Source organism: Chaetodon trifascialis, chromosome 14 (assembly GCF_039877785.1).
Source record: "Chaetodon trifascialis isolate fChaTrf1 chromosome 14, fChaTrf1.hap1, whole genome shotgun sequence".
NCBI lineage: Eukaryota > Metazoa > Chordata > Actinopteri > Chaetodontiformes > Chaetodontidae > Chaetodon > Chaetodon trifascialis.
This window is the reverse complement of record NC_092069.1, coordinates 23,311,899-23,339,531: the sequence shown is the minus strand read 5'-3', so window position 1 is coordinate 23,339,531 and position 27,633 is coordinate 23,311,899. Positions and strand designations below refer to the sequence as shown.

The 27,633-nt window shown below is 42.6% G+C and overlaps 1 protein-coding gene across 1 annotated transcript in view; it reads left to right on the top strand.

Annotated features, from left to right (window-relative positions):
- The first annotated feature begins 1,552 nt into the window (after window positions 1-1,552).
- Window positions 1,553-27,633, top strand: part of galnt16 (UDP-N-acetyl-alpha-D-galactosamine:polypeptide N-acetylgalactosaminyltransferase 16) — a 38,034-nt gene continuing 11,953 nt past the window's right edge. The window contains exons 1-6 of the mRNA XM_070979049.1: window positions 1,553-2,078; window positions 12,741-12,922; window positions 14,541-14,639; window positions 14,729-14,796; window positions 19,168-19,233; window positions 23,798-23,919. Of these exons, the coding sequence (XP_070835150.1) occupies window positions 1,878-2,078; window positions 12,741-12,922; window positions 14,541-14,639; window positions 14,729-14,796; window positions 19,168-19,233; window positions 23,798-23,919 (738 nt within the window). The 5' untranslated portion in view covers window positions 1,553-1,877. The remainder of the gene's footprint in view (window positions 2,079-12,740; window positions 12,923-14,540; window positions 14,640-14,728; window positions 14,797-19,167; window positions 19,234-23,797; window positions 23,920-27,633) is intronic.

Here is a 27,633-nt window from a genome sequence, read left to right as displayed (position 1 = left end):
CACTGAATAAGTCATAGTTGCAGAGGTCATCTGTGCAAATCCAGAATTAACTCAGGAGGAGCTGAATATTCACGATGCTGCCGTTCCAAGACCGCAAGAGGCTCCTCTTTTTTTTCTTTGTGATCAATTCAGCTGCATGGCTTAATTTGCTCTGTGTGAGCTGCAGGCTCTTAATTTAAATGTATAATTTAAAATGCATAGGCAGAATAATGAGTCTTCTTATGCAGTGAGGATGAATATGTTGCAGTAAAGGGGCAGATTTAATTTTGATTCTGGCTGGAGGGGGAGCAGTGCGGCAGAAATTAAAGCATCAGTTCACTGAAATTAACTTATTTTCTCATTTATCTATAGAGCCGGTTGTTTTAGTTTCATTTGTCCATGTTTTAATATCAGTTTTCATTGAAACTTCTGTATACAGAAGAAATGGCCTCTGTTTAAGCTGATCTCAGGGAGGCCTGTGGACTGTGCAGGGTAGCAGCTTTCTAGAAAGAGAAGCTGCTTTTTCAATTCAGTTGTTTTGTGAAAACTTTTGAAAGTGAGTTGGAAGCAGAAATCTCAGAAACTCACAGCAAATACCGGGGATATAAAACCAAAACAATGTGCATTGATACTTCAGGTAAGGGAGAAATATGATTTTTTTAGATGAACAGACCCATTAAAACACAACAAATCACACAAACCCATGAATATATGGGAACAGACAGTGAATGCAACTCTGTTTTGGAGCTGTATCAATAATTGATTAGTCATGACAGAAAATGAACTATTTTGATTTTTAAGCTTTTTCATTTTAGCTGCAGCTCGACTGTTTGCCTTCATTTCTTCTCCGAGACTGTGGAGAAATTCTCACTATTTCTCATTACTGATCAAGCTGGAGCTGATCTAAAGGGCAACAAAATATAAACCAGCTGAATAAGACATAACCTGTCAAAATGAAGAACTTGCAACAATGTACTTAGAGGATCAAAAGTGAGAGTATTCATTGTGCACAAGTGTAATATTGGACTGTCATTATTATTATTGCAGTAACATGAAAGCAGCTAATCTGAGTGCTTTATTTTGGGTAGTTTTACATGCAGCCATCCCTCATGTCTTTATAAAGTGCTCCTATGTTTTGTACATAAATAAGTGCATGGAGCAAAAAGTACAATATTCCCCTCTTAAATGCAGTAAAGTGAAAATGAAAGTACTCGATAAAGTACAAGTACTTCAAAATGGCATGTACTTGAGTAAATGTATTTGCTGTTAATGCAGACATTACACAAGGCGATTTAAACAAAGGGAAGGGCTTTGTGTTTTAAAGGGAAAGAGGTGATGTACTGCTGCCTGAACCTCGCAGAGGGAGTTAAAACAAACAATAACCAGAGGTTCAAATGAGCAGAGGTGGAGAAATGAGTCCCTCATCAGCTGCTCCTCTCGACTGCCTCCACCCTGATCTGCCTCCACATGTGGCTGAAATTAGGTGCGGGATGCGGATTGGACATCATCTCCTCGGTGTAGTCAGTGGATAGATGATGTGTGTGTGTGTGTGTGTGTGTGTGTGTGTGTGTGTGTGTGTGTGTGTGTGTGTGTGTGTGTGTGTGTGTGTGTGTGTGTGTGGAGGGGAATGATATGACTCGGCGCTAGGACCGTGGCTCTGTCAGTGCGCAAATCCCAGCAGAGGCAGCGCTCCGGCAGAAGAGCCTGTACGAGGAGGGAGAGAGAGAGAGAGAGAGAGAGAGAGAGAGAGAGAGAGAGAGAGAGAGAGAGAGAGAGAGAGAGAGGCTGTCTGTCTGCGCTGCGACTCAACCCATCACCGGCGGGGAGGCTGCACCTTCTGCCGAGGACGGACCTGAACCAGCCGGGCTCGCCTCCGGAGCCCTCCATATGGGCTCACCATGCGCAGGATACGGGCCAACGCCATCGCGATTCTGACCGTTGCGTGGATCCTGGGGACGTTCTATTACCTGTGGCAGGACAACAAGCCCCAGTCGTCGCCGTCGTCGTCGGCGTCGCAGACCCGCGGCAGGGGCCATGGGCAGAAGGTGATCTCCGGTCGGCTGGAGATCCACCGGGACGACAGGACCATCCCGCTGATTGTGAGTGAGCGCGTCTGCGGGGGATAAAGAGAAAGGGGGGAAGGAGAGCGGCGCTGCGCACGGCGCCGTCGCTGTTGGCGCCGAGCTGCAGGAGAGTGTGTGCTGCATGTTGATGTGCATGTGTATGTGTGATAAACCTGAGGTGATGAGGATGGTGGTGGAGGTGTCGGTGATGATGCACAGCTGGGTGTCACTGCAGGAATACGCTGCTTTGACGGGCACGTATGGCTTCAACGACCATCATAAGCATCTTCAGCCTCCTCCCGTCAGCCATACCATTATTCTACAGGCTGCTCAACCAGCAGCCTGCTTATGTTTGTCGGTGTTTTCCAGCCTTTCCGTGCCTTCCCCGAGCCTGACAGAACCTCAAGTACACGTAAGAGGCTTTCCATAAGTCCTGTGCGTCGTGCGCAAACACCTCGTAAACCACATTATTGCTGAGACCTTTCTTGGGTTGCACATGCGAGGTGAAAAACACGGGCTTTCAGCTCGGACGGGGCACAGGAGGAGGCATCGTTGCTCAATCGCCTGTGCACTTCAGTCTGTCATTAAAGGCCTGTTTCTGTCAGGTCCTGTCCTGTTGCTGCCTGCGCCACGCAGGAGCGCTGAAAATAACCTCTGGTAAATGCTGTAACTATAGGTGTGGTGGTCGCCCTGCTTGACTTGCGCTCACCTCTCCGTGTTGCAACACAGTCTGTAAAGGCAGCCTGAGCAGTGCATGTTGGGGCTGTAGCTGGGTCCATGCCAGCTCAGGAGTATCTGGTTGGCTGCAGGGTTCTCGGATGCATTAGGTGTAAAGAAATACAGGACCTGTGGCTTGTGCTTTTAGTCATTTGAAGACGGGGTAAAGTGAGTGCTGCAGGATAAAAGATTGGTTCATGGGCAAACAGCTGATCGACAGTGAATGAAGCCATTTATCATTTAAAAATCGAAGTTTTGTTGTGGTTCCAGCTTCTAAAATGTGAGGATCTGCTGCGGTTTAATTCAGTATGTGTGAGATTTAGACAGATGGTCAGGCAAAACAAGTTGAAATTGACATTTTCAGAACAATCTGTTGATCATTTTCTAGATTAATCAATTAATCCTTTCGTCTGTGAAATGTCAGGAGAGTCCTGATGTCCCACAACTTGAGCTGATGTGTTCAAATACATGTCACATAAATGTCTTTATCATCACATCACATGACAAACAAAACATCAAATCCTCACATTTGAGAAGCTTGAATCAACGTACGTTTGGCAATTTTGTTTGAACATTAACACCATTATTCAATTATTCAACAAGTAAACTTGTCACCTTTGCAGCTTTAGAATAAACGCTCCTTATCTGAGGTGTGAGTCTGATGAAAATCTGTGAGATTCATTGCATGTAAAAGTCAGTATCTCTAGTTAAAATTCTGAGAGAAGATGAGATTTTGAGGGTGGATTCATAAATCAATTCTTCGCTGAATACACGCTGCTACTGCCCAAGCTGACAGACGAATCAATGCAATATGCACATCCAATTGTTCTTTTAGGAGACAGGGACTGTTCAGGAAATACAGCTCACTGGAGCCTCTTTCACAATTTACTAGAGCTATAAAATTGTCTCAGCTGTGGCCGAGGATGTGTGCCAACACGTCAGGTCGTTTCACTCCAGCGGCGGCAGATTCATTAAATGCTGTTCACAAGATTTAATCATTCAAGGGCAAATGCCAAACGGTGGAGCTGTTGTGGCATTTTGTGCTCGAGCAGTCGGTGCAGAGAGAGGAAACCGTGGTCTGGATCAGTGTGTGAAGAAGAAGATGGTGATGATCAGAAGACGCGGACATTTCGCCTCTGCGGGAGCGTTTGTGCAGTAAACTGCAGGTGAAGCACAAACAGACTAATCAGATCGTTCTTTGAACAGTAAACTTTGGCTGGGAATGTTTCCAGGTTTCTTTTTTTTCCTTTCGTGATCTTTGATTTGCTCAGCGGGGTCGTTCACCTGTATCACCAAACTGAGATTTCCTCCTGTAATCTGACCTGCAGCTCGCAGGCTGCCAGCTCTGCACTACCGAGTCCAACAGATGAGCCAGAGGAGGCTGGTACAGAGAGAGCAGAGCAGAGAGAGGGGAGCCGGCTCTTTCTTTCTTTCTTTCTTTCTTTCTTTCTTTCTTTCTTTCTTTCTTTCTTTCTTTCTTTCTTTCTTTCTTTCCCCGCCTCATTCCTCCACTTCTCCTCTGCCCTTTTTTCTTTCATTCTCCTCTTCCTTCCTCCCTTCTCTCCTTCCTTTCTTTAATCCCTCTGTTCTTCCGTCCTGCCTTTATTTGTTCTTTTTTCTGGCCTTTCTTCCCTTCTGCTTTCCTTCCATCTGCCCCTACTCGTTCCTTTTCTTTTTCATCTTCCTTCTTGTCCTCGCTTCCTTTCTTTTTTCCTTCCTTCAGTCGTGATTTTCCTTGTTCATTCACTATTCATTCCTTCCTTCCCTCTTTATCTTCCTTTTACCTTTCTGTCCCTCCCTATTTTTCCTTTCTTTTCCCATTTCATTTCCTTCCATCCATTGCTTTCCTTCATTCTTTCTTTCTCTAATCTGCTTACCATTACCCCTCCTTTATTCTCTGTGTTCCTTGAGGCCTTTTCTTCTTTCTCTTATCCTTCAATCTGTCTTTCTTCTTCTCTGTCATTCTGTTCTTCTCTCATTCTTTTCCCTTCTGCCCTCTGTTCTTTTTCCCACCTCCTTCATCCCTTTCTTCACCCTTTCCTTTTCCTCTTTGTGTCTTTTCCCTCTGTATTCCCACTTGCCTTCTCTCCTTTAATCTTTCCTTCCCGTTTGTCTTTTATATTCTCTGTTGTTCTGCCCATCCCAGTTACTCTGTTCTTTTTATTTTATTTCTCTCATTTATCAGTCTTTCTTTCTCATTTTTCTCCTTCCTTCACTCCTCTGTTCTCCTCTCTCTCTCTCTCTCTCTCTCTCTCTCTCTCTCTCCCTCTTTCTTTTCCCCTGAGCCCCTTCATTTGCAGCATTTGATTCACTAATGACATCATCTGTGAAATCTGTTTGCACTGGCTCCACTTTTTTCCCCCTTATTTCCTCTTTGGACTGGTCTCATTTCCCAGCCCGACTCCACAGTCTTTTAGTACAGTAACGGAGTGAGTGTGGACACTGCTGTCACTCATTCACACCAGTAAGCAGTCTCTCTCTGTCCTGCATATCTGCTGTCATGACCTCAACATCAGGGTTTTAAACCTGCTCATCAGGTTTGTCTGTATCCTCCTGCTATATGAGTTTTCATGCGTGTGGTCGAGTTTATTCCAGGACAGAAACAACTTTACCGTACATGTTATACAACCCATGAACTACTTTTCGGTGTGTCCTCAGGTCAGGCTGTGACTGCTGCTTGAACTGCTCAGACTTTAAACCCTTTGGTCCTTTTTTCTGACTAACCCAGCAGCAATTTTTGTGATTTGACATGTGACCGTAGAAACATTTCACAAGAGAACTGGGTTAAATGTGCCGTTAACAGTCTTGTCTGAATGAGGATTAGCTACATTTTCCATTACAGTAATATATACAATTCAACCAATGCGGAACAATTCAGTAACTGTCTGGTACCCAAACACATCATTCCTTTTTATCATCAATGCTTTGATTTAAGTCTGTTTTTAATATATTTTTTTCCATCTTGCAAATCTATGTTTATTTGGCACCAAGTCTTTGTGTCCATAGTTTGAAAATAGAGACAGCAGTGGAGGAATTGAGAAGAAAAGTTTCAATACCGAACTGTAAACAGAATGAAGGGTTTGCATTTAGGCAAGGCGAGTTTATAGCACCTTTCAACACAAGGCAATTCAAAGTGCTTTACACAGAGCATAAAAGGCATTAAGAAAAGAAACATGAGGCACTACAAGAGGACAAAAGACACATTTAAATAGCATTTAAAAGAGTAAAATACAAGAGAAGGTTACAAAATAAGACAAAATAGAACAAAACTGAAGAATGGAGCTATAGTGCAGTGCAAGAGAGGAAGAAGTAATCCTAAATTTAATTTATTAAAGTATGATCAGCCAAATTACTGACAGTGAGCTCATATTGGTCTGTCTGTCTCATGTCTTAGAAGGTCCCCGTGATAGTCATATACTGTACTGTGTGATGATAATTAATGTGTTAATGTGTGCTAATTTAGAACAACTCATCATATTTTATGAGGTGGTCCCGTACCCAGTAACCACAGGTGTCACGGAAATGTAAAAAGAAGTGGAATAGACGCAAACTAGTGTTAAATAGAAACATAAAGCACTTCAGTATTTAGTTTCTCTTGAATGAATGTAATGAATTTAGTCAAAAGTGATGCTCTTCTTTTACTCGTTAAGTTAAGCTTCTTTGGCTCGAAGCTTAACTTTCCTCCAGATTTCAACATGTCTTAAAGTTTTTGGGATAATTTGCTGATAAAACATGGCTCTCAAACTGGGATGAATAAGCAGTTACCAGATACTTACAACAGGAAATAAAAAGAAATGACTAAATTCTGCTACACAAAACTATGCTCATTACTTTTTCTCCAATCTTTGGCTTTTTATTTTGACATGCTGTGACATTTTATTTCTTCAGGCCCATAAAAATTATTCAAATGAAACCGTCGGAGGAAAGAAGACTGTGCAACACATGCACAATGAGAGACATTTCAGCAGCACTACGCTGGAGTGTTAGTGGGAGTGGAAACATGCTGGAGAAAGCAGCTGTGGTTGGAGCTGTCTGTCTGACTCTAATCGTGCAAGCCAGGGAAGCAGCGATGTAGCGCACACCTGTCAGAGCCAGAAAAGATGACATGCAGGAGGGAAAACTCAAGTTAAATTAGGTTTTTGGAAGAATAATCTAAGTTCTGACTTCTATAATGGCTTACTTCTGCGATTGTTTGTATTTTGTGCACGCGATATCTTGAGGTTTCGTGGAATGAAAGTTGACAGTAAGAGCAGTGAAAGTTTCCCCATTTTATTTCCCCTTAAGAGGCTTTATGGTTTTTTATGTGCACATTTCCTCCAAATTAAGTCTGACACATCTGGTATCTTTGGAAACTTTTGGATCTCCACCACAATTTAAAATCAAGTTTTGTGGGTTTGAACAAAATGAAGCCGTACAGCAGGAGTTTGTTATGACTGACATGTCAGTAGTGTTTAAGACACATACAATACACATGAAATAAGTCTTTCGAATTGTATGTTTTTGTGTCTTTATATCATATAAATCCCTGTCAGCTGTTGGTTTTCCAGACAAAAAATGGAAAATTGGAAAAAGCTGCTTATGAAAATGTCTGCTGCACACAGTAATACTGAAACCATGGCATGACACATGGAACTCCAGGCTGGTAAATTAGTAAAAATATGTTTCTAGGCGAAATCAGCCAGAATGACAAAGACGAACAAAGTAGTTTCTTGCCTGGATGACATGTAAATAGGCCACAGATAGGACTTAAACCCACCACATCATCGCAATGATACGACGCTCTGTGTGTCCTCCGCGGGACACCATCATCTGTCAGCCTCAGAGCCACAGCAGGGCTTCATCTCCAGCCAATCATACGGATTTGACTTGTATGTGATTTGTCGAGTCTTATAACTTGGCTTGAAAGAGCCAGCAGATGTGTTCATCTTCCAGACAAGCTTCATATTTAATTCAGTGGACCGAGCCTCAGAGTGCCTTCTGTTATTTTTGTCTTATTATCCTAGGAGCACCGTTTTTTGGAGCCTTTAATATTTAGTCATGATGATACTTGAGGATTACCAAAAGATACCATTTACAAGCTTTTGGAAAGAGGCAGGAAAAACCTCTTTTCTGTCTAATATCGCTGATGTGAGTGGCTCAGATGCAATGTAAGTTATGCTGGAACAAATTACTTTCGTGTGTTAACTGCATTGTGTTTTTAAAGGCTTTCCAGTTCATCTATATGATTCCTGTCAAAAAAGATGAAGCTGCTTAGATTGATGGTAGTGATAAATATAGTCTGCTGCCCTCCTTGTGGCTTGTCCAAGGTGATTTGGAGAATGCTAATTAACAGATTTCAGTTGTTTACCTTCACATATGATATGAATGGTGTTTTAAAAGTAAGCGCGTGGCAGGCTTGTGCATCTTTGTATTAAGAAAAATCATAGTTATTGTCCTATTTCCAGCATGTTTGATGCCTGTAAGCTTTTCACTGAATGAGTCTTAGAGCTGAACCTGAAAATCAGCTCCTTGTGTTTTGATCTGTCCGTCACACCATAAAGGTTATGCATGGTGGAGCTGTATCTTAATGTTTTCATGTAACTAATGGAGTCGTGCTGCATGGATCTTATCTTTAAACTCATTTAACTTGTACACAGACTGTTTGTGCAGGCAGTGAAACGCTTGTGAAATGAGTATTTGGTAATTAAACATTATAATTAACCATCTTTAGCATGCAGAGGAGTAATGTAATTAGATGCCTCTCTGCATCTAATTAGTAATTAGATGTAGAGAGGAGAGAAAATTGCATTTCTTAATTATAGTTAAGTGGAGTTGCTCTTGGAGTAAGCACTAAGGCTGAACATCTTGGTCAAAGTTTTACAGTTGATTTGATGGACAACAGAGAAGTGTGTCGACAGTGTTGAAAATTATATGCTCAAGCCAACACGCTCAGATCACTTTACATGCAGTCAACGGATGTCAAGGCTTTTCTCTCTGGGTTAAACTGTATGCTGCAGGCAGAGACTTACAGCCACGTATAATGATATCATGAAGACATTATAGTTTGTAATAACCTTACTGTGTGTATAAATGCATGAGCAGATTGAATGAATTACACAAGAGTATGACTGATGCACAGCTCAATTAAACTAAAGCTGCACATGAACTGGAGCAACTCTATTTGTGCAATTTGATTTTTCTTTAAACCAAAACTAAGTAAATAAAGTATATTAAGCTCATTGTAATACAATTTGATTTAAAATAAACTTTATATGTGTAGCTCTTTCTAAAACAAGATATAAAAAGTGCTTTACAATCATGCAGCGTAAGATACCCAGATAAAAAGCTGTATTTGCATTGAATTGAGTTGCTGCAGTGCAGTGCTAATGCTAAACCAGTTGGCACAGGGTGTAAGTGATTAAGTAGGCTAAGCAAGCCTAATTTATACAGAACCTTTCAAAACAAGGTGCTAAGCAGTGCAAATAAAATGCAGTAATTTTATGGTAGTATATGAATTTAAGTGAAAGAATAAATGAGGTGCTATTTACGTAGCAGCACTAATTACATCATTTCTCCTTCATGTTGATAAATCAGATTCCAGACCAAGAAAGCAGATATAATCTGTTTGAAGAAAGCAAATAATGCTAATGGCTTGATGCTTTTTACCATAGAAGCAATAAGTTACAGCTGCAACACACAGTAAGCTAGTTGAGCTAGCTCTAAGCTAGTTAACGCCCAACTTTCACAGTCGCCTTTTTGATCTGAAATCTGCGGTGTGTGACGGTGTCAGGACATTTTAGCTTCTTAGAAATGTGGACGTGTTCCCAGTTTAGAGAAATGTATATTAGATTACCAGAAATAGGACAAACAAAAAAACGGCCATAGGGTCAACACAGGTGGGCTTTGACAAGCTTTGTGTGTCACTTTAAGAGAGTGTTGCATCATGGGTAGTCTAATGTTATGCCATTGTTAGGCTAGCTTGTTTACACTACTATTAGCCTATAAGTCATGAAATCTAAATAGGCTATATTAACTTATTTTTTGCACTACATTTTCAATCTAAATCCAAAGCTTCTAACCATCTGTTAGAAACTGTTTGTCAGCACTACGGTAAGATGATTTGCTCAAATAAAAGTTTATGTTAATAAGGCCAAAAAGTTTCTGAAGAGCTCAGGTTAAAGTGTGGGAGCTAATGTATACAACTACTAGCTTGTGCTACTAGCTAACTACTAGCTTGTGCTTTTTGTTTGCTAACACAGAGGTAAAAGGTCACATAACCTTCTCATCACAGAAATAGTAAAAGTTCAGCTACTAGCCAGACCAACTTTAACCTGCATTTACTGATTTTTGACATATTATACATCTTAAGTTGATATGGTGAACATGTTAGCAAACAGTTAGCTATTTGAGCTAAGTCTACCAACTGACAGAACAACATTAGCATTTATGTGGAGTTGTGCTTCTGGCTACCTGATGAATGTACGTCCAGTATTTACTCTCTGTTAGCTGTTTTTGGTCTCCAGTATTTACTCTCTTGTAGCTGTTTTTGGTCTCCAGTATTTACTCTCTGTTAGCTGTTTTTGGTTAGGGTTAGCCAACTCCTGAGGGGAATATCTGTCTCTTTAGCTGCTAAGTGCTCCATTATGAACACTGTATCTGTTGTTTGCTGCTGTGCAGACAATGTAAAGTAGGTTTTTGGACCTTTAGCATGTGAATTTAACACAGTAGTATCAGAATCCATGTACAGTTCTTCCTTTGTAACCGCTGCAGACATGTTTGGGTTGGAATCCTTGAAACTTTCACGCTGCTTCTCTGGAGAGTTTGAAAATGAGGTCGCTCTCACCTGAACCTCGTCTGAAGCTTTTTATAAATCCACCAGCTACACCGATCTTTGATGAAGAAGCACAAAAGGAAGCTTCATCCCCTCTTTTCATTTTCTCTGCGCTCCCTCCATCGTCATCCATCATGTTGACTCTCTTTGATGAAGGCTACTCTCATCTGCTTTTATGTATTCATTGGCTTTTTAAACCTCCCACTCAGGGGTGTTAAAGCTCCTCGCGGGGCAAGCCCATTAATTACTGAGGATTTTATAGACTGTGTATTCTGATTTGACGAGTGCCCATCCCATTTTGCCGTGTTAACACTGACACGATGACCTGAATAAGAAAGTAGCATTTACATTTTAATCAGTTGGCTGGTTCTTCTTTCAGACTGGCTTAAACGTGAATGCAGTAGAAGAAGAAGCTTTATTGCTCAGATGAGCCACGTTGCACCAGGATTGCGATGCAGCACCACAGCTGAGGGGTTGTTGCACAGGGCTCTCAGACTTTTCAGACATTGCCTGAATATAGAGGGAGATTTGTTTATTGCTTAACCTGGCCTGCAGAAGCCCAGGAGGGAGAGCGAGTTGTCCATTAATCTCAGTGTCGGTTTCTCAATTCCCAGCTGCTCCTGTGCACATGTCAAAGTGTCCTTGAACAAGTCGCCAAAACCCCAAATCGCTCCCAGTTGCCTGTTGTGTGTGTGAATTATAGAAAGCTTTCTTCACTGAGGATGAAAGGCACTTAACAAGTCCACTTACAATTGATTACTTAGTTGATCAACAGAAATTTAATCAGTAACTGTTCTAGTAATAGTTTGAGTCATTTATCAAAACGGAAAAAAGTGTCATAGCTTCTCATCTTCTTAGACTTAATATCTTTGTGCAGTGTGAAAGTTGATTTGGACCTTGAAAACTGGTCTGCAACTACTAAATACCATTATTGAATATTCTATCAAAATTTATTTTTTTTGATGAATTGTTTAGTTTATAAAATGTCAGAAAATGAGTTTGAAGGTGACATCTTACCACTGCTTGTTTTGTCCAGCTAAAAGCCCCAAACGCCAAAAATATTTAATTTACACTGATATAAAACAAAGAAAAGCAACTAAATATCCCAATTTAGAAGCTTAAAACGATTCGAAAAATCAATCAATTAGTTAATTTTTGCTTGATTGATTAGTCAGTTCATTGTTTCAGCTCTACCAATCTGACAAAACAAATGCAAACTCACGGTCCACCTTCAGTCTTTTCCAGGGCGTTCAAGTAGACCTCACAGTCTGCTGTTGAATATCTTTGAACAAAACAAGCAATTTGAAGACTCATCTTCAGCACTTTGAAAAGCTGAGGGCAATTTTTCATCATTTTCTGACTTTACAGACCAAATTTTTAATTAAAAATGAATCAAGATGAATCCATGCTGAAAATAATAATGAGATGCTGCCCTAATAAAATATACAATACAAGCCTCAGTCTTTACTTTAAAGCCAACGTGATGAGAAGTCCTCAAAGGGTTCAGAGAAACGGAAATTTTAATTCTCCGTTTGCTGAGAAATATTGTGTAATGTGATTGAAAGCTTCAGAGCAGCTTCCAGCGACATGGACCTTGTAGTGAGAGTGATTTGTCAATTACTATTTCCAATTTCAAAGATGAACTTTCAGCACAAAGTGGAGGCCATAGTTGCGTTTTTCACCCGAAACATCAAACATTGTGAAGGTCGCTCTTTAATATGCTGCTGAAGGTTTTTAGCCTGAAGGTTTATGAAATTTATTCAAAACCAACAACGGAATTAAAAACCTTAAATGCTGTAGGTTTTATTAACAGAGACAGTTGAACACAGTGTACCAAGCACTGTCTGTATGAGGATGCTGTGGCATGCAGCCATTTCTGTAATAATAGATGTGGCAGAAGAATAGTTTGTTGACAGAAGAGATGACAGCGAAGAACTGGAGTGTTGACTCCAAAAACCACTTGTGCTGCTGTGTATTTCCCTTTCTGTGTTAACATATGACACAGAGTGGATTCCTGTTTGTGTGTCGCTGAAATCCCTCAGCATCCTTGATTTCTAACCATTTATTCCGTCTTCAAGTTCCAGTTTTATCGTTTATTTTTTCTCAGATGTTGCCTTAATGTTTACCTTTGTTTCTGAACATGCAAACACACCTTGCTGTGTTCTCTGCAGGTGACCCAGCCCCCGCGGGTGGAGCAGCAGAGCCAGCTCCTGGGCGGCTTCGATGAGAAGGCCTACCTCGCCGGGAAGCAGCTGAAGCCGGGGGATGACCCGTACAGAGATCACGCCTTCAACCTGCAGGAGAGCGACCGGCTGGGCAGCGAGCGAGCCATCAGAGACACCCGACACTACAGGTGAGCAGGGTTAACGCCTCGGCCCAGGCACGGTCTGTCTGCTTGATCTGCACATGTAGATCAAGACTAATCTTGCTTGAGCTGCACATGGATTTGGAGTTGTTCAGGAGAAAATGTCCTGTATTCTTAAAGGCAGTTTAAGGGTCAAATAAGGTGATTTTATCGCAGTCTTCACCCAACCTGACTGTCCTGACTGCTTGGTTCACTCTCAACAGTGATCCTCAGAAACAGGAGTGAGACAAAATGATGTAAACACCTCGTTTGATGTCAAGCTACAGTCACCAGGAGGCTCATGTTGAAGAAAATTTGGGATCCATTTTAGGAGAATTTGGATAAAAACACAGACTATAAACCTCAACAATGACTGAAACTACTGTGCATGACAAACATGATGTTTTGGCCAAAAGCAAACCCAAAGCAAGGTCTGAGTTACTTGTTTCTGAGGCTTTGTTTGTGTCAGCCACATCTCGTTGGCTTCCTCAGGGAATGCAGTTGCTCCAAATAAATTGGACGTTCCTTTGAAATTTTGTGTTTTCAAGCTGCTGTGTCCAAGGTGAAGAATGAGCCTTCAGATTCAATTTTACAGCTTAGTTTGGCTTCAGGTGAAATTGTGTTTGGTGCACTGAATACTGAAATGATTAATAAACACTTCCTGATAAAGGTCTACAATTTTGCTTGCTCTAAGTGACATTCAAAACCGTTGGAGTGGACAGAGTACGTCTATTGTCGGCTAGCTTTAACTGTTTCCTCTGTGTTCACCTCCATTAGTGTTCTCATACTGCATAAAGCTTACCTAAGAGTGACTCTACAGCATAGAGGAGGCCTCACTAAGACAAATGTTGGTAATTGGCAACCTGTCATTTATTTTTACTCAGCCTCTATTTATACAGATATATATTTATACAACAGGGCAGGTTGGCTGAGTGTGCGTGCACTTTTACAGTAACTGCCTGTTAATACTGAGAAGCAAAATAACAAAAATACACGTAAGTGAGTCATAAGCAGAACAGAATTATAGACAGTAAACAAGGTACGAGGTCAGTTAAGCCTCTTCAAATAAATCTAAAGTGAAATGATATAAAATGATTGATCAATTCAATACCAGTATGTAGCTATAAACTAAGCGAATGGAGGCATCGTACAACCGTCATCAGCTTTGATCTTGTAACAGTGACTCCTCAGTGTGAATTGTTTGTAGCCTTAACTTTTCTACTTAACTGTGACGCAGTTATTTTGTTGCTTTAATGAAACAGTGAGTTGGTTTACAACAACAAAATCAGTGGCGTGCGATATTTCGCCTTCGTGTCTTTGGACCTGGGCTTGAAGCTCCCAGCAACAGGTACCAGAGCAAAGCAGAGGGTCAGACACCTGTGCTGTTGTTGCCTGGCAACCGAATATTTCCATGTCACCACAGCAACAAAGCTGAGGCGACTCCACGGGGCACCGCTGCAAATCACCGCTGCCCAAAATGCTGCCCGGTGTGTGTGTGTGTGTGTGTGTGTGTGTGTGTGTGTGTGTGTGTGTTCAAGGCGTCTGAGGCAGTTTAACACATGCATGTGGTTTCTAAAGAGAAAGAGGTTAAAGGTGCTCTCACTGTCATTAATCCTTCTCTCGGCAGGTGCGCGTCTCTGAATTATGATGCTGACCTTCCTTCCACGAGCATCATCATCACTTTCCACAATGAGGCTCGCTCCACGCTCCTTCGCACCATCAAAAGGTAATGAGGTCGCACACAGGAGACCTGATTAGACAGAAAAAATGACGGCGACTTACGTTTTTTTCTAATCTGCTTTTTCTCCACCTCAGTGTCCTGATGCGAAGTCCTCCGTCTCTGATTCAAGAGATAATCTTGATAGATGACTTCAGCTCTGACCGTGAGTTTCTGTTTTGTTTTTCCTGGATCTGAAAGCTGGTTAGATGTAGCTTCCGTTAAAGTCTTTCTCCTGTGCATTGCTTTGGGGACAAATCAGGAGACATACAGAACAGAATTATCTGCTGACTCAGCAGTTCCCCTCAGCTTTATTCAGTGAAGAAAACATGAAATTATTGAGTAAACAAGAAAACTGGTGAAAGGAAAATGTTTCTTGAAAAGAGAAATAGGTATATAGACTGTGACACCGACTCCATATCAGGTCCATATTTGATGCAATGTTACTGTCAAGACAAGTGAAATTTAAGGACATGTACACTTGAATTCTTCCTCATTGAGTATGATAACTGAAGATTTTGAAGTGTTTCTTTTATAATTATCTCTGGATCTTCTCAAAAAGGCCTAACGAGTTCGAACAGAGTGGGGATAGAGGAATCTAAACTTTTCAAAAACAAGACAGCATCATCTGCAAAAAGTGAGATTCGGTTTTCTGTGCCAGGCTCTAGCATGCACCAAAACTCTGTCCTTTTTCCTATATCACAACATATTCATTTTCTCAAAACTCTAGATTAGTTTAGCACAATGTCTTAAAGGATTCCAGGATGGTTAGATACGAATTACCAGAGTATGTCTGTTTACCCACACCGCCATCTGGAAGTCGCTATAAGCTGTTTGCTAACAGTTTGCCATAACAACTTAAAAGGTGATCATATGTCAATGTTGTGTTAACAGCTTGTTTTTGCTGCCTCTGTAGCCAAGAAAGCCTGTTAGTGCAGGTTGAAGGCTGCTTCACATGTATTTATGCTCAATATGTTGTCATTTTTCCATTCATAGTGGAGAAAAATGGCTTTAATCCAGTAAAATAAAGGAATTTAAGTGTCCACCATGATTATGCAGAGCTCTGGCAATTTGGAGAAAGCTTTTAGGGAGATGCATTTCCAAAAAGTACAACAAAATGGTTGAGAGAAAAAATAATTTTACCATTTTTCAGTCCGGTAGCTCTCGTTAAAAATTCTTTGGGGCACTGAGGGAATTTGTATTTCTGCATTTCTAAAAATCCTGGCAGCGGCCGTGGGTGCCAGGTGTTAAGCTCTTTTCATTCTGCCATCTGCTGTGAATATGTGCGATGCCAGTGTCAAAGGAATGTTCCAGCAAACGAGAAGCCAAATAATTGGAAAACGTAGGTGGCGGATAATGTGAGGAGACAGGAGTGGCTTTGAGGACATGTCACACTGATGTCTGCCATCAATCAGACGTTGAATTGAAGGTGAGAGCATCCTGAGGATTTGGCTTCTTTTTATGTAACTGATCGGTGATGCTGCCGAGGGATGACAGCAAGAGCGGAAATGAGCTGGAGCTTCGGCCGTCAGGAGAAACTGATTTGTTTTTATATAAAAGAAAGTTATCGCCCTGACTGACCTTGACATTTAGAAAGCAAATCCCTTAATAGCCCCGTAATGTGTGAGTTGTATTTTTATGTAGCCGTGGATTTAGAGGATCACCACATTTCAGTAATCATTCCCCTTTGTCAGCATTAGGCAGAAGAATTATATGAGCTCATGCTTTACACCGTCCACAGCGCTTTCTGTAATTACCACCACATGTATCTTCTGTCTGTGGGAACAGCACAGCGACCTACATTCACTGTATGCTCATGCCCTGCGCGTGCACACACACACACACACACACACACACACACACACACACACACACACACCGAGGCACACTTGGAGGTGTCAGGGCTGGCCAGACATCTAAACAGTAGTGTCTCAGTCGGCGGCGGTAGCAGCAGGAGCTCTATTAGCCGCCTAATGCCTTGTTTATTGCAGTCTACCTGCACACATGTTGAACTGGCTGCACCCTGAGGTCAGACTGGAAAACTCATCGCTGTCCATTCCCTGACTTCAAACCTCCTCCCTGTTTTGGATTTCAGGAAGTCAATTATCATGTGAAACACCTCTGTTCCTGTTTGCGGCTTTTAGTTTAGACTGTGAACCAGTAGCCTCCCATTAGCTATCTCTGTGGTCTCCCTGTGCTGCCGCTTTTTATTAAAAGTCTCAGTGATCCCCGCTCAGAAAAGTAAAATAAAACTGCTGCTTTAGTTCTCTAAAACCCCAAATCACTACATGAGGTTGTACGAACATTGATTATTCTCTTTAAGATCTCTTCTCCAATCATTTTGCCTCCATCAGGGGTTTTTTTATGGCTTCTTCTGTAGCGGTTCAAAGATGTTTATTCAGTCAGTCCTCCTTTAAAACCAGTGATTTTTAAGTCACATCAGTGGGTTTAATATAAAGACACAGAAAGGATCTCAGGTACCGTCCTGATGAAAGCAAAGCAGCTGAAATCTTTTGACAAACAGAGCATGGTTTGCTGGAGACGACTTTAATGTTTAAATGAAAAACATTCTCACACTGTCGACTTCAAACAAATGCAAGTTTTGCAAAAATTTCTTTTTGAGCTAAATAATTCAAAGTGTGGCTCTGAGTGTGGTTTGTTCTTACAGTAAAGCCTTGATTTTACCATCTGGATGCAATACTGTCAGAGCAGACTGACACTTAAACAGCATAACTTTTCTCCTCTATGGGCACCAATTACTGAAAATAACATCTTAGTGTTGAGAAACTTCAGTTCACCCAAATTACAAAAGCACATTTTGTTACTGGGCTTTTTTAATTTGCCTATGTTTTGCAAAAATTACAGTGACCTAATACAACGTATTGTGTAATGGATTTGTTTTCGGCTGTCCCCTTTTAAAGCGCCCACCTTTGCAGACTGTTTTTTCAAGTGTTATCATGTTTTTAAGTAACCAGCAAGACAAAGTAGTTAAATAGATAAATTCAGGTGTTAAGACAGGCCGTCAGTGAGAGTGTGGACTTATTGGTCAGCGGGTGTGAGCCGGCAGACAGACAGCCGGGGGAGGAGGAGGTGGGGACAGCAACAGGGGAGGGATCGTCCTGCCTGAGTGTAATCCTATTAAGTCTTGCCTTAATCATGAGGACACCGTCCTCAATCAAGGACAGTGATCTTTACCACGAGTCCAGACGACGGCGTGTGACTCCAATAGTGTTGAGACACCTCAGCATGAGCTGCTGTTAGCTGTGTTTTGGGTAGTAGTGTACCAGAACTTAGTGACGTTTGTGGTGTTCTGCTGATGGGAAATCACGTGTGGTGTGGCACAAATCAAACTCCAACTTTAGCTAATTGCTAATGCTCATTTTAAATTTCCCATCCATTTGTTTCCTGTTTTTTATTGCTTTACTTGTTTGTCGCTCCTTCATTTCTGCAGTGCACTGCATTATGGGACAAAATTGACAAGCAGCTTAAATTAGTGCATTTTCGTAGGTGGTCTGGCATTTGGAATTCCACTTCGTTTAGTTGTTTTTCCTGCATGAACTCACTTTATATTTAAAACATGCGTAGTAGTAGCGCACAGTATGCAGTCGCGTGCATGTGACTGTATAATGCACGCACACACAATCTGGCTGAAAGTATACAACATCTGCTCAGTGGGTGTGATCTGTGACTTTCTGCTCTTCATCCCTGAGCGGTTAAAGCCCCCCTCCTCTTCACGCACACACACCAGCTGTCCCCTCCTTATGAGCAACGCTAAAGCACTAACACGCTCCTGCTCTCACGCAGGCGCGTCCTTTTTGATTCGACAGCTTAAATGAAAACAAACAGGTGTGTACACACACAAATTTAATCAAGGAGGATTACAACTTGTCATGCTCGTTTCTGTCAGCATAAGGCCGCATCGCTGCTGGGGAGGAGGCCTGCTTGATCCACCCACAATCCCTCAGCAAGATCACACTCACTCTCTGCCGCTAATGCTAATCCTATCACGGCCGTGTGTGTGTGTGTGTACCTGTGTTTGCATGTTGTTTGCAATGATGTCCTTCCTTCAACAAGAGGTCTGCGCCAGAGATGGCTCATGCAGAAACAGGGAGTGGATGATGGGAATGGGCTCCTCGCTGGATGTGTTTAGGGGAAATGGACTTTGAATTAAATTACGCAGTGAAATGAAGCTCTTTTGTTTGAACGCTCAGTCACTCTGAGCTTTTTGTGTTTGTGTTTCCGAGCGTTTGCAGGACTTTGACGGAGCACTGATGGATGCTGTGCTTGAATGTAATGTGTTAAGGGTCATATTATCCCGTGGTGTAAGTGGCCTGTGCTGAGGGTGTGTGTTTGTGTAACTATCTCCTTGTGCGACGGTGGTTATGTGCGACTAAGTGCACTAAATCCATGCATGTGTGGCAGCGCGGCGGGTTTGTGATCGACAGCGTGCGAGACGAGGCCACGAGGAGGTATGTTTTTCTCAGTGTGTGTTCTGCTTCCATCATAACATCCCATCTCCTCTGCTCTCCTCCTCCAGCTGAGGACTGCCAGCTGCTCTCTCAGATCCCCAAAGTGCGCTGCCTGAGGAACGGCAGGAGAGAGGGTGAGTGCGGGGGGACGGGGGGGGGGGACAAATTGGCTTAATGGAAAAGAGGCTGGGCTCAAAGGTGCTGCATGTGGCGTGTTTTTGAGCAGTAACATGAAGGCATAACTGTTACATACAGTATCTTTAATGAGCATGATTATAATTGTACATCAGGAAAGTGAAACCTGCTTTACATTTAAAAACATAACGAGGACAAGAAAACTGTTCATCTCTTCATGATTTTAATGATTAAAAACAGGCACTGCGAGTTCTTAAAGCCCAAGGTGATGTCTTCAAATAGCACATTCTGTCTGAGTAAAACCACAAATATTACACTCATATAAAACATACATTTGATAATTTACTTAAAATCCATTAAAAAAATAGTTTTCAGGTTGCCTCTATATCAGAGCCTTTATTATTCTTTAACGGATCCCCATTAGCTTCCAGACGTGCTGCTTGTCTTCCCAGGATCCTCATTACAGCAGCAAAAATACTAATTAAAATTGTGCTCGATCAGTAAGAACAAAAAATGCAAAATAAGCTGAGCATGAAGATCAGAAAACAAATGAAATAACCCTCCACGTAAAATAACAAATAACCGTAATCCATGAGAGAAACAAAAACAAAGAATCAAAAACCAAAAAATAAATGAAAGCGGACAAAAAGGTATAAAAATAGCGATAACATCAATAACAGAGGGACAGCCACCAAAGAAGAAGAGCGAAGGCAGTGATAGAAGCAGGTCGCCTGTGTCCTCCTGTCAAGTTCAGCGTTGCACATTTTGGATTTGTCACTTCCTGTTTTCCATTTTTTTCCATAGAGGTATTGTTTGAGCCGTCACCCACAGGTTTCTGAGTTATTAATCCCTTAATTAGATGAAATCCTCGACTGACCGACAGACGAGAAAGTTCAGCCAGATCAGAAGACAGAAGACGCAGTGTTGCTGAGTTGTTCGGATGTCCAACAGTAATCCCTCTTACCTCAGGTTTGCTGCCTTTGTCGCTGCTCTGACTGCAGATGAAAGACTTTGTTTGGGCTTATGAGCCACATGCTGACAAAACACGAGCATATTGCATTTAGGCCAGCAGTTCCCGACTGGCATCGGAGCTGTGATGAGCTCCAAATCCATGTCACAGAATAAACCATCGAGCTTTTTCTTAGATGTTTTCAGGTGGAAAATAAGCAGTAAAAATATACAATAATCACTCAGACCGACAGACACGAGAACAATCCCCGTTCATGTGATGTGAAGAAGTCATTCCCGCTTTTCACACCTTCAGGTGTCGTTGACTTTCTCCCCTTTAATGCGTCAAACTGCCGCCTGAGGTTAAATGCACAGATGGTGACAACAAACAAGCACGAGGAGGCTTTTCATGTTAGAGATGATTGAATTAAAACCTGATGTGCAACAACTGTAACCTCCTGGAAGAAACAGCTCCTGTCTCTAATCTTGTGTTGAAGCATTCTCTCTTATTCAATTAGCTGCGTTATGAAACACAAGAAGCCAAAATGCTCACAGTGGGAGCCGGAAACAGGAAATGTTTGGCATTTTTTTAATTCATCCAGCATCAACATAGTTGGTATTTATTTTCTGTTCATAGATTCATCGATTAACTCTTACAGCACGAGGAACTTATTTAGGATTAGGCTGAAAGGTCATGCAGATAGATTACATAAAACGCTATGAAGCTCAGTGTCAGCAGCAATGGGTAAAGAGGTGGAGCGTGGGTGGAGCTGAGGCGGGCCGAATGACCTAGCGGCTAGCTGTCACTCAAAGCGGCCATTCCCATTAATTATGCTTAACTTCAAGCCTTAATATGATGTAAATGCGTGAGTTATATACAGAAAATTAGCTGTAAAGACCAAAACCCTCTTTGTTCTGCTGTAATATGGGGGTCTATGGGGACTGACTCCCTTTTGGAGCCAGCCTCAAGTGGCCATTTGAGGAACTGCAGTTTTCAACACTTGGTATTGGCTCCATTTCCATATTTTTCTTACTGTCAGCAGCTTCCAAGAAAAGACCACAATCAACAACGGTGTGATCCTGCTAACGCGTGTTGTCTGTGTAGCAACATCAGATGCATCTTGGAGCTCCATTAAAAGTGCATCAGTGAGCCACATTTACACTGGGAGACGTGCTCTGACTTTACAGTAAACAACAGAATTTCTCCGGTTTGAGTGCTAAAAACTGTAGCGCCCTGTCGTTTAAAGAGGCTGTTGAGCCTTTTCTAACAATAAAACTATGTATTCTTGATCTGCTCTTAAAGATTTATAGCACAGATAAAGCAGGGAAGTGAGGAAGTATTGTGAGACAGACCAAACTAGAACAACGCTGTTGGTTTTTGTCTTTTCATGGGACGTGTTGACATGAATTTTTCACTGGCGCTCTGTGCTGCTGCTGGTTTATCAGGCCTTTTGTGCAGTATAAACAAAGCTCTGCTGCACCAAACTGCAGTGAGCAGCACAGAGCCGAGCCTCTTCCCACCAGATCCTGCTAAACTCTGTTTATTCTGTCCAGCTTTGCACTGTATGGACTCTTTTAAGGCGGCCTGAGACAGGACTGCCTCATTACAGAGTCGCAGCTCTGCAAGTTTAAAGAAGGACGTGGACGATAATCACGCCGTCCCCTTGCTTCATATTTCTGTGTGGCACAAATGCATCTTCTTCCCTGCTGATGCTGCGAGATGTTCAAGCAGCGCGACAAAAAAGGAAGCTGTAATTAATTCTCTGATACGAGAAGCATGACCTCCTCATCGAGCGTCGCATTTAGCACAGATGAGTCAGGTACAAATCATCATCTGAGAGCGAGACTGCTTTTTGTTCTCCTTTAAAAAAAAAAACAAACACAGTTAACAAACAATTTCACAAGTTTCTCTCACTTTTATGATCTTTGACTTTGGAACAAAACTCGTTAGATGATGAGATGCATCTGTTTAATTAACTGTAGAAGCAGCAGAAAAAGACAATTAACCTCCCCCGCAGTTTTCTGTAATAAGTGCAAATGACTGTGATTACACTTCTGATGACGAACACACCTTTACTGCCTGTAGCTGATCTGAACTCGCTTTCTTTAAAAAAAGACTTTACTCTCAGCTCCAAATCAACACCTTTTGGCTCCTGTTTTCTTTTTTAAAAGCCATTTAAGGTGGTTTAAAGCGTGACACACTCTGCTATCTACTTCAGACTAATCCAATTAAACGGCTTCATTTCAAAAGGCTGTTTGTTCTGCAGAAGCACTTCCACCTAAAAGTCAGATGTAAATATCCCAGAAATGAGCAAAGGGCTTCAAATTGTTCAGAGCTTAAAAGGAAAATCGACTCCAATTTAAAAAGAATTGCAGATGTGACTCTTCCAGGCCCACTTTGATGTTTGATGCTTCTATGAAACAGACAGCGTGAACCACGAGGACCTTATGAATGCTCTTTAAATGGAGCTTGACAGCAGAAAAAGCTTCAGCTATTTAAAAACGTCCTGTGCAAACATGCTGGGAGTGACTTGTAATCAAAGATGAGTCCATACCTGATGCAACAAGGTCACACAGCTGTCCATTTGTTGCAAGGCGTTGTTGGAGATAACAATAAATTAGAGAAAATTGCTGCCTGAATTAACACTGTGTAAAGTGTTAAGAGACAGTTTCTAAAAAGAATTGTCAAAATCAATGCAGCAGAGGTTGAAGTATTCAGAAATCGAGTTTCTAAAATGGGTCAAATACTAAGAAACAAATCCAACATCAACAGTAAGTCACATTCTGTCTCACCCTCCCCATCTGGTCCCTGCCCACATTATAAATGTGTTGTCTCTGAGCCGAAGATGACCTCATTCAAGACACGTCGAGTGAGCACTAAGTTTATTTATGCAGCACCTTTCTTCAAGAATTATGAACTTGCATAATCTTTAGGTTTAGGTTTGGGTGTGCAGAAGGGTGGAGGGCCTCAGCGCGTATGTTGTCACAGCTCTGTGACTGCCGTTAACCCCGTCCTGACCTCCAAAACAGAGATCTGCATGTGGATCCAGAATCTGGAGGCTGGGGACGAGATGTTGGTCCTCTGCTGTATCCATATGCAGATATCTGTTTATAGAGATTAGCCAAAGTGTTAAGTAAGATCTCTGTTATCTGGATATCTGCTGGCTGCACTGGAAACATCGACTGTTGGCGAAATCGTCATCAGATGATGACCGATGGCTTCCGAGATTCAGGCCGTCCTCGCTCACTTTCCCTTTTGCTGCAGAAGCTGCAGAAGTCGTCTTTATCACACCTTTAGATGATCTGGTCAGTGGATTAGCAGCAGCACTTTGGACCACGTGTAAGCAGTCTGTGAGGCTTTGCTGAGGCAGGTGAGGAGGGAGGTGAGGTAAAAGAGTGCATAATCATCCCATCTCAGTTTAAGACACAGCAGGCCTGAGCTTCGTAGTCACTAATTTTCTCAAACTGGACAAAACTCCCACAGAGGCGCAGATGTTACACTGTTAGTCACAGGAAGAGGAGGCAACCGGTGAATTGTTCAATCGGCATCTGTCAGCACCAAAAACATCCCAGACTTCAGACCTCGGTGTCATCTCTCCCATGTGCTCCCCTCAGGTCTGATCCGATCACGTGTGCGAGGAGCCAACACGGCCTCGGCCTCCATCCTGACCTTCCTGGACAGCCACTGTGAGGTCAACACCGATTGGCTGCAGCCGATGATCCAGAGAGTGAAGGAGGTACTGACACGCAAGTCATTCACACTCTGCAATTGGACGCTTCATATGTGCAGCTCACGCACACACACTCTCATACCCTCACGTGCATTTTGGAGGGGGAACATTTGCTCCTTTTCAGGGTAGATTTTATTGGCTGTGATCTAATTTGTTGGCATTGCATCTAGTTATATAAGCACAGCTCAGATTGAAGTGGTACGACACCAGATGTCACACTTTCTACAAACAGTAATGGCCCGTTTTCCCGACCAGTCCGCTTTCCTCTTGACTCCGCAGCGTCTCACTGGTCGGCGGTCTGTTTTGTGCTGCTGCAGTGGTTTGTGTTGCTCATGGTGACGGTGTTTGCTCCCGCTTCAGGCTGCACGCTGGTTTCTTCTCTGATCGAAAACAGTCGCTTTCTAATGCGCTGGGAAGATTCTCTCCATTCACTCCTGCAAATTGAATTATTCAGCCCACCGGGGACCCTGCCGTCACATTCACACACGAATGTTTCACAATTCAAAATGCGAACAGGATGAAATGCGAAACCAGCTTCTCTTCATCATCAGGGGGATTTTTTTTTGCTCATTTTTAATCTCGCTGGTATTTTCGTGTGGACCTTCAAGGCCATTTGGGCTGTGCTTCTGTCCCAGTCTGCTTCTCTGTATCAGTCTCATGCAAGCGAAGCGCACGCGGGGTGTAAATATATGACTTAGAGACACGTCAGCGCCTGCAGAGATGAACGGGTGCACTTTCACAGACGTGAGTGTCTGCTATTTTGATAAAGAGAGATGTAGCTGTGGAAAGAGACCTTCATCACTCACTAATGAGTAATAGGCTATTTGCTGGCCGTCCCCTCCCTCCGACCCACCGACTCTGCAGCAGGAGCTGTTTCATCTCCTGTTTTCCTCACTTATTACTTCTCTCATGTGCTCCCACTAAAGTCTGACGCTCAGGCTGAGCCTCATTTCTTCATCCACTCCTGATATCTACTTTGTCTCTTCTCTGCTGCCTTGTAGAAGCTCCAGATGCTTCTCCAGTCCTCCTCAACGAGCAGAAAATATGAGACACAACAATTAATTAATGGTTTGACACTTTGGAGAATACATTCATTCACCTCTCTTGTGTCTGTGTTGTGAATATGGACCGAGCTGTTTGTCCCAGTTTTCAGTCGTTATGCTGGGCTGAGATAACCATCTCCTGACTGCGGCTTCATTTCCACCTCACAGATAAGAGAGTGATAAAAATCTCAGCAAGAAAGCAAATATGGCTCCCAAAGATGCTGAGTTTTTCCTTTGAAAGCAGGATATATTTACAGCATAAAAAGTAAGCAGCTCCGTTCTGAAGGCCAGACGTCTGCTGTTTGTTCAGAAAGTACAGCAGACAGCAGCCGGGGCGAACACATTCACTCAGAGACTGTGGATGCAAGAAAGCTCGTATTCAAACCACATATTCAGAAGCCTCCGCCGTATAAAACCCCTCCATGTTTTATTCAGAGGACTCTACACATTGTGAGTGTATGCACATCGTGTTTGTGTTTCCGTATACTCATCCTTGGCTCGAGGCAGCTGTGACTCATCCAGCTTGCATTACAATCTTTTAGTCTGGCATTCATGAGAGCGCCGGGCTCAGCGATAATTCACCCGTTCCTCGGCCCAGCTGCACCCGGCCCCGCGTTCAGCCGTCGTCCCGCGCCGCGATCCCGCGGGTCGCGAAGGCTCCTGAGAGCCGAGGGATCGCGGTTCTGTATGTCTTTTAATGCAGCGTGATGACAGTTTTCCTTTGCTAATTTAGAAGAGTGATTGAAAGCTCTTGAATTTAATTAGTGGTGATGTACCGGTAATGAGCTCACCACTCACAAATGTTTGGGGATTAAGGATTTAAGTTGAGTGAAAAGTGGAGCCTATCGCCTGTCTCCAGCGTGGTCATCGGTGAGGGGGACATTTAATACTTCTTTATTTCTCAAAAGTCATTATCTCTTTCAGTCCATGGAGAATGATTATAATGCAGGGGTGGGGAACCTTTTCAGCTTTTCTTACATCCTTTGAGGGTTAGCACTAAATGGCTGAACACATGTATCACAGTAATCTCTGTGACGGCTGCTCCTTGTCGGTGAGATGTCTGATGCCAGATGGTCATGATGATGATGATGATGCTGCTGCTCGCAGCCGGTGTTTCAGGTTCACGTCAGTCTTGAGCAGAAGAAAGGTGACACAACATCAGCTGCTTCCAGATTAAACAGCGAAGGCAAATATGCTCAGTTCCTTTTGTTTACTCTGCATGTACTTGTACTTTATCTGGGACAAAGAGGAGCAACAAGGCACTCCTTCACAAACTCTCCTTCTCCATAAGGTGTCAGTTTCTTAGCTGTTAGCTTAGCTATCGCCACAAAATGTGCCTGCATAGTCAGAATGTGTCTTGTGAAAGCTGCTTGTTGGGCTCCCAAACTCCTCCAAGGAGCATTCACTTTGTCACAGCAGCTCGTCCAGTTCAGCATGTTTGTGGCTGTAAAGACGCTCAAGATTTTCATCTCTGCGAGCTCGTCTTCACTAACTGTTTGTCCATTTTTCTCAGAAAGCGCGACATTCTGCATCTGCTTTTCTTTTCTTGACATTTGCCATGATGCATACGATCAGTGACGCCTAACCACTATGTCCGTGCTGCATTCAGGGACCACCTGGAGGGACTATTTTATGCTATTTTCTTTTATCACAGAGAAAAAATTATTGCTGTTTAGAGATCTTTTTCATATTTTTGAGTTAATTTTTTTTGCGTTTATGAAATACCTTGAAGGGATTTTGCTCCAGCAGTTATACACTGAGCTAATGCATGATTCCCCTCTCCCCTTTTTCATGCGTCTCTTCCATAACTAATGCACGGGCCTCCAATATTATTGGCTGGTGACTCCATGAACTGAAACTTCAGTTACCTTAATAAACGAGAGTGACTTTGCAAAACCATTTTAGAAGAAGAAGAAGAAGAAGAAGACTCACTTTATTAATCACAAACACTACATGCACATGCACACACCATGCTACGGTGAAATGATTTCTTCCGCCTTTAACCCATCATCCTGGAAGTCCTTCCTCCGCAGCAGACCAGGAGCGGTGGGCTGCCAGCTGACAGCGGCGCCCGAGGACCCAGTTCCTTTTGTCACCATTGGTCAGGTGGTGATCTTCTTGCATGTTTTTGTGGGTTTTTTTTATGGAGGATACCCCAGGTGAACACGGGGAGAACATGCAGACTCCACACAGAAAGGCCCCTTTCTAGAGACCTGAAGAAGTGAAAGTAAACAGTCACTCACAAGCAAATGCAAAGACATTTTGGCTACTTTCCATCCTCCGTTGGTCTCAGAGGCCGATGTGACTTCACTGGGCGATGAAGCAGAGGACTAGAGATCTCCACACGTCAAGCGGCGTGGAGTCTAAAGCGTTTTACTCTCCTCTACTATTCGTGCTTCAGTTTCCTGTGTCCTCTTTCCATTTTTTCACCCCATCGTGTAAATCATGTCACTTTTCCACAAATTGGCATGTGGTCGAAATGCACACAAATGAGCTTAAATCCCCTTATTGACGCCATCAAATGCAGCCAGATGTGACAAAAACCACAGCACTCTGACGCTGTAATGAATTCCCAGAGAGAGGGAGAACGAAAGAGGGCAGAGATATTGAGAGATCATCTGTGACATCCATTTTGGAAGTGCGTTGCATTACCAAATCACAGAGGCTCATTAAAAGC